Source organism: Phallusia mammillata, chromosome 2 (genome assembly GCF_965637545.1).
Source record: "Phallusia mammillata chromosome 2, kaPhaMamm4.hap1.1, whole genome shotgun sequence".
NCBI lineage: Eukaryota > Metazoa > Chordata > Ascidiacea > Phlebobranchia > Ascidiidae > Phallusia > Phallusia mammillata.
The window spans coordinates 30,908,541-30,919,982 of record NC_137253.1 but is presented as its reverse complement, the minus strand read 5'-3'; the positions used below and the strand labels follow the sequence as shown (position 1 = coordinate 30,919,982).

General features: G+C 39.5%; 1 protein-coding gene across 1 annotated transcript; it reads right to left on the bottom strand.

Annotated features, from left to right (window-relative positions):
- Window positions 1-2,150: 2,150 nt before the first annotated feature.
- LOC145214768 (uncharacterized) lies at window positions 2,151-5,220 on the bottom strand. The gene is made up of 2 exons (XM_080083369.1): window positions 4,549-5,220; window positions 2,151-2,725 (listed from the first exon to the last, which is right to left on the bottom strand). Exons 1-2 carry the CDS (start codon window positions 5,131-5,133, stop codon window positions 2,219-2,221), a joined length of 1,092 nt encoding a protein of 363 aa, XP_079939495.1. The 5' UTR covers window positions 5,134-5,220; the 3' UTR covers window positions 2,151-2,218.
- Window positions 5,221-11,442: the final 6,222 nt, after the last annotated feature.

Sequence of the window (11,442 nt, the reverse complement as noted above, 5' to 3'; positions counted from 1 at the left end):
GGGGTAAAAATCTTGATTTAGATTAAACAGACGATACATTCCGAAAATCCTGTCAAGAAAAAAAAACTTAACTAAAAAGTACTTAAGTTTAGAAACGTTTATGTTCAGGTTAAAATCAGTTAACTCTCTTATATAGAACCAATATATTTCGCCTATAAAAGCATATTCGGTGTCTTTTTCAAATAGCATCAAATACTTTTGTGTGAGTTCCTGTGTTAGTAGCTCTACCGACCAGAACACTATGAGCTTATTTACTGTGGTCATAATCTATTGCTTTTTTTTCACGGGGTTCGAACCCAGGACACCCCCGGGGACGAATCCCGATCAAGGTTTTTTTTTTATGTCTGTATGTGGGTCAGGCGCGCCAGACCATTCGGCCAAAGTCCTGCCCCATAATCTACTGCTGCAGCTGTCCTGCTGAAGTCATAGCCCTTTACCGAACCTTAGTGGTGAAGGAATTTAAAAAGCTTTGCCGATAAATGTCGCCCCGGAGGTTTAGATACAAATTTGGGGTTTCGGAAACTGGAATCGCCTGCCAGTTTTGCAAAAAATAAAGCATTGGTGGATTGTAAAATTTCGTTATATCGACGCCGTGTCTTTAAATGGCAACATAGTTTGCAAAAGGGTATTGAAAGCGCCAAGAGTGTAGTTATGGCTGGTTGGTTGCTTGTTGTTGTTGTGTCGCAAGTTCAAAAACGTTTTAAATTTAACGCTGATAAAGTTGTGTTGATTTGACTATCCTTATTAAATTTAGAAGACTTTTGACAACACAAAAAAAAAACATTAACATTTTTATTTCTTTCAGAAACGAAGGTACTTCGGGTTCAAAAAAACAACGATACAAAGATTACGATACAAAGATTCTTAAATATTTCACGATACAAAGATTTTAACGATACAAAGATTCTTAAATATTTCATGCAGAAAAATGTGTGATTGGAACTGTACAATAGGCAACAAACACATCAGCACTAACTTGCATAAACAACTTTGACGTCACACAAGTGTTTAAAAACGTTACGTTGGTGAAGATGATTTTCGTGGAAATTTTCAAACAAAAACTGCGTCACTGCAATTCACACAACTATTAAATGTAATAACTCTGGGGCACAGAATGCATTTGTTGAGTTCGCCCACGCAATGAGACGGTTAAATGTAGAACAGGGGTTCCCAACCTTTTTACGATCTCGTACCACTAGGACGCTCTGTACTGCCACGCGTACCACTTCCTGTAGAACAACTAATTTGATCGAATCATATTTTATTTATATACTAAAATAACACAAAAAGCACCTCAACTAAATTTAATAATATTTTTTTGTGTTTACTGTAAACAACATATAAAGTGGTGAATCCATGTTTTTGTAAAAAAAAAGAAAGCTACTCGCGTACCACCTGAAAAACCTTCGCGTACCACTAGTGGTACGCGTACCACAGGTTGGGAACCCCTGATGTAGAAGGACGTGTAATATCGCGAAAGACAGTTTATCCGGCGCCTTGTTGGAAACTGTCTTCCATTATTTATTTTTTTCAATGTAAAGACCTAGAGCAGAAGTGGACAACCTGCGGCCCTTCTTTAAAGGTTGTGCGGCCCACAGATACGCTTGGATTTTAAAAGTACTAGCAAACGAGTCCAATTATTACATATTTTTGAGCTGATTAATGCGCCTGGTGCGAGTTTTCTACGACCTGGCAAAATGTGGCTAGAATCAAATACGAAGTTTACTTGTAGTTAAGCATATTTGGTTAGCAACAAAGCAAAATCACTTTGTGTGATGCACAGGTGCGGCCCGCGATCCAACTTTGACATTTGTAATTGGCCCCACATTAACAAAGGTTGCCCACCCCTGACCTAGAGGTATGGTTGCGGGCTTTGAAAGTCGAGCGCCAAACCTAGTCTGAGGATCTTTAATTGTCAGTTACGAGCATTCATAGCAAATGTTTTTGTACAACATATTTCCGCAAAGGTATTGTAAATTCATTAAGTTTGCAGAGCTCTTCTGGCAAATGTAGTTTTATTCCGACGTTTCGACGTCCTATACAGGTCGTCTTCATCAGGGTAAACTTGATATTATGACTGGCAGCAATAGCTTACGTATTGTAAATTTTCATGTTTATTCGGATAGATTTTAACAACACAAATAGGAACTTTACAACAGTCGACAAATAAGTTTATAAAAGTGAAGAGGTCTTATGGTTCACTGATCAGAGCGGGAAGCTACTGCCGGAAACAATTATATATGACCTTGAACGGGAAGAGCATGACCTTGTACTCGTTGAAGCACCCGACCGTGCAAAGTACACTGATCAGCATGCTGACGTCATGCCATAGAAACATTATCGTCACTAAACTGGCAGGCGTGACAGAGAGAAGAAAAACTGCAATAATTGTGGCGGAAATAACATCAGAAGCGACGCAAACAATCCCTAACGCGAGCCACCGTTTCATTTTTCGCTCTAGCGAACGGACGTTGGAGGAGCGGTTTTGTTTGGGTGAACTTTTGACGGTTTGGATTTTAATCTTGACTTTGTCCAGTGAAACTGAGAATCGACTTTTGTTTTTCGCGTCTTCGCTACCAAGGTCGGTTTTAATGGCTTCAGATGGACTGAATACGGCTGTGGGTGAGCTGGGTAACACACTCGGGGTGATTGAAGGGTTACGGGGCGCCCCCTTGGGAATGTTTCGTTTGTAGAGAGGGTAGAAGTAGAGAAATATCAAAGCAACCTGTAAAGTAAAAACAATATGTCATTTTTGCAACAATGCTTTGTACTAAATAGAAAAATTTTGGCATAACCTAAGCACCAAATTAGCCCCTAAAGCAGGGGTGGGCAACCTTTGTTACTGTAGGGCCAATTATAAATGTCAAAATTGGATCGCGGGCCGCACATGTGCATGACACAAAGTGATTTTGCTTTGTTTATTTACCAAATATGCTTAACTACAAGTATAATTCGTATTTGATTCTAGCCACGTTTTGACAGATTGCAGAAAACTAGCACCAGGCGCATTAATCAGCGCAAAAATATGTAATAATTAGACTCGTTTGCCAGTACTTTTGAAATCAAAGCATCTCTGCGGGCCGCACAGCCTTCAATGAAGGGCCGCATGCGGCCCGCGGGCCGCAGGTTGCCCACCCCTGCCCTAAAGGAAGTGCATTATTTAACAACCCATTAGCGGTTTATCTCAAACAGTCTTTGTGCGCAAAAAAAAACTTACGATGTAAATGCCTTACGGTGGTGGATATTAAAATCTCACTTTCCTTGTCATATTACATTGAAATGCCCGTAACATTGTAAAGCTTTATGTACTCAGGTTCACCACATATGCTACATCTGATAACAGAAAATCCCATGTAAAAAGTCGTAATTTAATACGTCTTTCGTTGGTTCGAATACCACCGCAGTACATACTTGTGCGTTGTTGCACGGAAAACCCCGTTAATATTTAGCTATTCCGAATATTCTTCTCATCTATTTGAATGCAACTAAATCTTTTCTCGCACAACCAACTGGATTTAGGCAGGCTTTATAAAGATTTGTGTCTTTAGAAACACTTTCCGTCTTCTATTTTTATACAAACTCGTCCGAAAATTAATACCGTCACAGAGTTGCAAGTCGGGCCGGGCTTTTCGGGCCGCGTCAAAACATTTCGCATCGTCATAAAATGATAACCACGATAACCGTTGGCTTTTTAAATATGTGAAAGGGCGCCAAAATAACATAAAAAAGTGGTGCTGGAACAGAAGTCGTTTTTATAAACATATATTTGAAAAACGCCGGTGTGTAAAAATGTATGCACTTGCAACTGTTGTTAATTGATGCTTTTGTATTTGAAATTATAATTATTTGACATATTTTCTTTTCTTAGAACGGTTTAGGAAGTACGTCGATACTCCTGAAACGTGACATGACGACCAGAGACATGACAAACAGAGACTAATGAGATCATGCTCTGTCATACCTGACATTTAAAGGCCGTCGACAAAATAAGGTTCGCTGTTAGAAATATACGGATTGGTCGCTTTTTTTCAATATGGACCAGTCTAAAAATTACTAAGTTGATGATAAATAAGCTATTGCTGCCAGGCATAATATCAACTTTATAAAGCTCTCCTGGCAATTGTATGTTTTTACCGACGGTTCTATGATTTGTCCACGTTAACGAATATAACTGAGATATAGCTTGCAGTTTATAAACGTTATTCATCGAAGTTTCCAACTCGCTGTAGTCATTATCTGTGTTTTCATTTTTATCACGGGGTTCGAACCCAGGACACTACCGGGAACGAATCCTGTTTCTACATAGGCCGTATTGGGTAATGTATAGCCATCTAAAGGCATTCCTGTACATTAGAAGTAACAGGCAGAGAAGCCATGCCTTAACAATTATGTTCGAAGTCCCAACTGGACATTGACCACAGATGAACCTGGTTTGATCTGCTTATTTCAAGCACTGGGTCGAAAAGAATTCGTCAAACAAACCTTGCTTAAATCATTGTACGCCAGGCCTATTGACAACGTTAAACCGAATCTATGTCTCAAACAAACCTGTATGAAGGAATAGCTGAAGGCCACAGCGATATACGGCAACTGATCCACGATCGGCTGTCGAAGAACCAAGCACACACCGTTTGAAGCTTCATACAGTTTCCCCTTGAACTGGAATCCGAGCATGATGCAGGGATTGATGCAGAGAAGAACCAGAATCACCCACGTGACCACACTCATCGGTTTGCTCTGCAGATGCTGAAGAGTCGGACTTGAGTAGAACATTCTTTGACGGAGCCAGAAGAAGCCGTAGCTCCATGTTATCACCGCGTTGTACACAGTAGACTTCGTTGACATCATCGCGTGGCAAGTGACGTCATCAGTGCCTGCGTACGTCACGATCAGCTGTTGGAGGCATTCGTGCGCAAACGAGCTCGCTACAGCGAGAAGACAAAGTACGCGAAGTTTTTTGCCAGTCGGAGGCTTTCCAGGGACAAAGAACTCGTATGATATTAATGCGATAAGAATGTAAAGCTGTACGATGGCGAAGAGAGCTGATACAGACTGGTATGTGATTTCAATGGGCATTGGAGCTTGGTGAAACGCTGGTTGGGTGACATTCACGTCGCCCTGAGTTAGATACATTGTTTCCTGTTTCCGCGGGAAATGTTCGTCCGGTGATTGGGTGATCAATGCACGTGATACTTTGTCAGTTTACGTATTTGTGAACCTATCAATCTGTAATGCTAAGATTAACGCACAGTTCAGTAAACACCATTAAAATGATAAGATACGTTTGTTGAGAAATAGTTTTGTCGTCGTAGCCTTTCTAGTCCGTTTCTACTTTCTGACTTCGTGTGCGCATACCTTCCATTTTATACCCAAGTGTAAATTCAAGAGTTAATAAAGAAAAAAATGAAAATAGCTTATTAGCCTGTAACTCAAAGCAAACTTCAATGCCGTTAGATAGCTACACTTGCCAATATGGCCTATGTCTTGCCAGAAACAGAACACAACTGATAACGCGAAGGAGAAAAACATTTCTAACGTAACGCTTCAGTGATAGCAACACGGGCGATTGTTTTGCAAGGCTACCTGGGTTCCTTCGAAATCACCTCATACGTTTAACGCGTTGAATCACCGATCCACACCATTATATACGCGTTTAGGTTACCAGGAAAGAGGGTAAAATTCGATGAACTGTTATTGTCTTGCGTTGTTTACCGCGATGAAAGGTTTTGTTTCTAGAAACTAACCTTATTTATCATAATCGCTATGAGCTCTGCAACTGTCAATACAAATGTTTTTAACCCAACATAAGTTCAACTGAACATAGTGAGCTTATGATTTGTACACTTATTTGGCTTGTTTTGTTTCTTTAACAAGCAAAGTTTGTCCCGAAACCGAAGTTACGCCCTGCAAAAGCTCAATAAATGTTCGTTTCTTGATGAAATATGTTACTGCCAAAATATCTATCCACTGATGTAAACTTTCAACCAGTGGTGGGATTCAAATTTTTTGTCAGCCGGTTCTATCACAAAAGTCATATTTTTCAGCCGGTTCTGTTACAAAAAGTCCATTGACAGTAACCAGTAATGCTAACCGGTTCGCTAGTCTCATAAAATTTCGTGAAACGGTTCTATAGAACCGGTACGAACCGGCTGAATACTACCACTGCTTTCAACTCCGTACAGATAAGGGAACATTCAATTGACCAAGAGCAATCTTGTGTTCAATGAAACATGTACATTTAAACCTATATAACGTAATGCTCGTTTTCTTAATTTCTTTTACCAGCTGCACTGATGAAACCTTGTGTGTCGGAACAGTGTGCACTGTCTGCTATTTTCACTTGCTTTAATGAATAATTTCTCCTTTCCCAAAGCGAAAATCAAAACTACACACGTTGTGAAATAGTGCAATCTAAAATAACTGGCTGACTAATATAACTACAGCGCCCTGGGCCAAAATGCGCTGACCATGCAAAATGTTTATGAACGTTCCTTTCACTTACGAGCGTGTTTTTCAAAACCGTTCAAAGCATGAAATATTTACTATTTTTTATATTTACATGGCGTTAAGGGTAGTTACCTAAATTTGACGCTAAACGGTATTATTGCTTATTGATAACACTGTCCTGCTGAAATGAAATATTTTTCACACTTAAACAGGTTTCTTGCATTACCCACTTTGCCAAGACTTTGCTTAATTGTCGGTTCTGTAATGCAGAAAACCTGGTGTTTATCGCACTTTAAACCACATGTTGCGGTAAATTTTAGCTGGTCTTTATTTTGCGTCTGAAAATGCTTGTTTTCTGCTTAACGCCACTCAATAAACTGCTCAAGCCGCGACAAACACGAAATTCCGTATTTTTTTGAAAAGCATATAGCTATAAAGCATATACGTATATATCTATACAGCTATTAAACTAACCATACTCGTTAAGCAACAGATGCAAATTGTCGTCATTAACTTTTGCGTGTTTTATATATTTATGCGTTACGCTTATGTACATAATGGATTTTGAAGAGAAGTGGATTGAAGGAAGTCGATTACACCATCAGCTCTTCCTTACTGTCGTTTGCCACATATAACCCTCACATTAACCTCGTAGCGTTTTCTACATGCTAACCTTGGCGTAAAAAAACTATTGGAATGATTTCTAGCCTAATATTGCATTATGCAGTAATCCTCGGTTAATTCGGACCAACAATTTGCCCAAAATAAGCCAAAGATCCGAAATAACAGATGTCGATTAGTGAAAGCCTTTCCACATTTCAAATCATTTGTACCTCAAGTTTTGTCTGAATTATGCGAAGATCCGGATTAACCGGGTCAGGTTTAGTGCACCAGCGTGTAGCACAATTAAACGCTTTGTTGTTTTTAAAGCGAAAGTAGGGCTAAAGGTAAAAGGCTTTTGGCGTGAATCACGTTAGAACTCTATATCGTTTTTTCACAATTCTCCTTCCTAACAACACAACAATGGCTAGGATTACTGCTATCATTTTACATTCCTATTAACGATCAAAACTGACAGTGACCGTGAAAGGAACTGTCAATGTCAAGACTCAAGGCTGTCACAATTATTTTCTCCACTGTCTGGGCGCATACCATTGACATTGTGGGAATCCTTGACATTGATATCTTGGTCTAAAACGTGTAAGGTCTGGTTGAATGACTCACACCACTAAACTGCAACGTCCTTCACATGCTTTTGTTTATGCCAAACGAAGCAGACAGGTCGCTTAATTAATAGCACTTCCTTGTTATGCTCTGATGGTTTAACGTAAGCCAATTTCGCTGAAACCTGCAAGATGTGACTTCTACCATTACCGTGTACTGACTGATTTATAAAGGTACAGGGGCGCAGATATATACAACTCCGTTTGCTATGACAAGAATCTAGACGTGGTAAAAATAACCGACTGTTCGCTTTTTGACCGCATTTTTGAGGAGTCGCGCTTTTATTAGACAGACGTGATTTGAGGTTTCTCACTGGTTTGGGTGTGAGGAAACGTTTTTCAACTTTATTTCTGATGCATTCTATGCATTGTGTTGGTTTAAAGTATTTTTGACTTTTTGTCCTAGTTTTACAAAAATCAACTCGTTCATTCTGGTTTGGGGCTGTGACATAAGAAATAAAATTGTTTTTAAAATTGCTGTTCAATAACTGTTCGTTTGTGCCTGAATCCCGAAAAAGTTTTGTGTTATGAGTTATGACTATCGTACAACAAAAAGTAACCAAATAGCGTTTATGAAACTTTAATCAGCTGTACTTTGTTAATTGGCAATAACAAAACAACCGTTTCTTATAAGTTATAGCCTAAATACACAGTTAGCGCTTTTTGTACAATACGTTTGCAAGTTTAAACTGTGCAGTGTCGCAGTGACCTTTTGACCTTCAACAGAACAAAGTTGCGGACCACCACGTTTCTTCATACTTTATATAAACCTAAACCCGATTTGGCATTCCAATACAACGAGCTAAATCAAACTCATTTATTGTAGGCCTATAATAGCGGGGAATTTCGTTTCCCTTCAAACGAAACGGCGACGCGTTCACAGATCCGTGCATATCAATTTACACCGCCCGCCCTTGATTCGTATGCAGCTGGAATTGTGGCGAAAAAACAATTTTAGGTTATTCGCGTGTCGTATAAATAACATGCAATTATGGGATTAAAATCAAGTCAAAACGATTTGCAGGGTCTATTTTCAACTTGGAAAACTGTCAGCGAGTTTAAAGATATAATGAGTGGATTTCTATACTGCCGGATTAAGGGTCTGCTGGTCTGTAGGCACATTTTATAAGTGGCCCGAAAATCAGGGTTGCCGACTAAAAAATTAGACTTATCAGTATTCATTGACTAAATTTCTATGGATTTTAAACTGGCCTGGATTTTTGACTGGCCGGTGGGCACGTGCCTACTTCGCCTAATGGTTAATCCTGCACTGCATTTCTACTACAGACGCGTTGAAAGTAGATGTTGCATTTGTTTCGGGTCTAAAATTGAAAACAACGATTATTATTACGTTTGCTGCTATTTACCGGTATAGATCAGGTTTTTAAGAATTTCTTGCGATTAAATTTGATCATCAATGGAGCTCTTGAGTTCAAAACAGAATGGTTTTACAGCACCCTTTTTGAAGCTGATTTGAATTTAAGGCGTCATTTGAAGACCAGCAGCACATACGCACGTGTGTTGGTGAATACAAACGTGCATATTCATCTTGATAAGGCTGACCAAGGCTGTGCAACAAACAACCCGTTATTGTTTCAAGAAACGCTTCGGTCTTTAGCCTTTAACCACACGAAATGATGGAAGGAAGTTATTGACATTTTATGGTCTGGGAAACTGCACCGAGGGCAGAGGAGAATAACACAAGGCGATGGGTTAAGCAGATAATGGTTACTTGCTGCCAAGCTAAAATTTAAAGTGATACTGAGGAAAATATATACGTAGATTGAGGTGGTTTCTCTATGCACGAAATGCCACTACCTCTTTCCAATGCATTTACTGACGTTGGTAAAGGTGTGATTTTAACACAAAAACATGTTTGTTAACCTAATTCAGGCTATTCGTCGTGGAATACTTCGGCTCGAAAGTGCAAAAAATCGGTCCAGCCTTACTTTTATGTATAGCACTCCAAAAATATTATTTGGTGATGATAGCATTGCTCTTTATCGAAACATTTTATACAACACAATTATGCAGTTTGTGAACGCAACATGCGACAATTTGGTTTTAATGGTAATTAACATTCACCTATATATGACCAAGTATTGCTCATCCAGCAGTTTTATTGTAAACAATCGACGTTTCGACATTCTATACAAGACGCCTTCATCAGGATAATGACATAACTTGCAAGACAAATTTCTTTTAAAGCGACAAAATGCAAAACACACACATGTAAAACAGCGATAACAAGATCGCGCGGCTGCAAACTCGCACCATAGGACGTCGAAACGTCGATTGCAAAGAATTATTTTTTACAACATGGCAGTTTTTCGTTATAGTGTACGACGTATACACGAGTGAATAAAAGCAATACCACACATTAATTATAATCTTGCTCCATTCTGCTAACATTTAAGTTGAGTTGAATTTATTTCGCTAGGTGAAAGAAATCATAGTGACACAATTGCACTAAAACAATCACCAAGCCACGTTGACTCGTTATGGAGCGCATAAAAATTGGAGGCACAATTGGTGGATGAAAGCTAAACGCAATGCAGCTACACTGTCACTACAAGGCGTCAAGTGACTGGAGCTCACAAGAAGTGAGATTGGCGCATTGTGAGTGACATTTTAATTGGGGTGTGACGTTTGGATATTTTAGTCTAGATCAGTGTTTCTCAACCTGGGGGTCGCGACCCCCCAAGGGGTCGCCAAGCACTTTTGAGGGGGTCGCGGAGACGTAACCGAACACGGAATACTTTATCTGTATCATAAAAACTTTCCCTGTGACTTTTGTTTAGCATGTAGTAACTCACACGACCGTTTGATTTAGAACGGGCACAACATTATTTGTGATTGTATACTTCTATAATTGCGGGTTTTGGTTTTTCTTAACATAAAAAAAACACGAAATAGTGAAATAGTTAGTGAAAAATAGGGGTTTTCCGGAATACAGCAAAACGCCGAACTATTGCAGCCACGTTAAGATTGCAAATGTGTGATGAACACAATCAACACATGCTGGTAGTTAAACTTCTTGTGTGTGTGCGTATGTATAGGGGTCGCGTGGTGTTAGAAAATCTCTAAAGGGGGTCGCATAGTAAAAAAGGTTGAGAACCACTGGTCTAGATTATCTTCTGTAGCAGACGGATATCTCCCTGAACGTTTTAAGGTATGGAACCTATGCAGGATTTTTGCATGTCCACCACACCTGGAATGAACCCGGGAAAAGAAGAAATAAAACCACAACCTTCGAAGTTGCGCAAATCAGGCTGCGCAGCGCCGTCTAGCGTTGGAATTTTGACTTTATAAACTATTTCACCCTGATTTTCTTTCTCGCTTTTTTGTGCACTTTTTCTGGTCGCAGTTCGGTGAAGCGTGTTATGTTTTTGCAGCAAAACGTTTTTCTGCCTAATGCTGCACAGGTAGATAGCAAACAATGGTTGCTATTCCATCATAAATAGGCTATTGAGTAAAAGACAAAGACTCAAGGCATATTGATATATGGCCCCTTATATCAGTGATGAAGGCATGAGCATTTACCGAAACTATTGAAAATAGAAGTATGTCGCTTTTTACGTGGGGACACGCGCCCCTTCTTGCGACCCGCTGCGGACGCCCATGACTGCCACACACTTCATATTTGCGTCCATTACCAATTGTTGCTTTGATAAAAACATTTTGTTTCATCGCACTTGTTTTGTGGAGTTAAAAACTTAGTTATAATGTAGCGTGATTACTGTGGTCATGCATCGTGGAGGTTAAGACAGAA

Coding starts and splice junctions, on each gene's coding strand:
- LOC145214768 (XM_080083369.1), bottom strand. CDS start 5,133: ATGTATCTAACTCAGGGCGACGTGAATGTCACCCAACCAGCGTTTCAC. Junction 2,726..4,548: donor TCAGCTATTCCTTCATACAG/GTTTGTTTGAGA, acceptor TTTACTTTACAG/GTTGCTTTGATATTTCTCTA.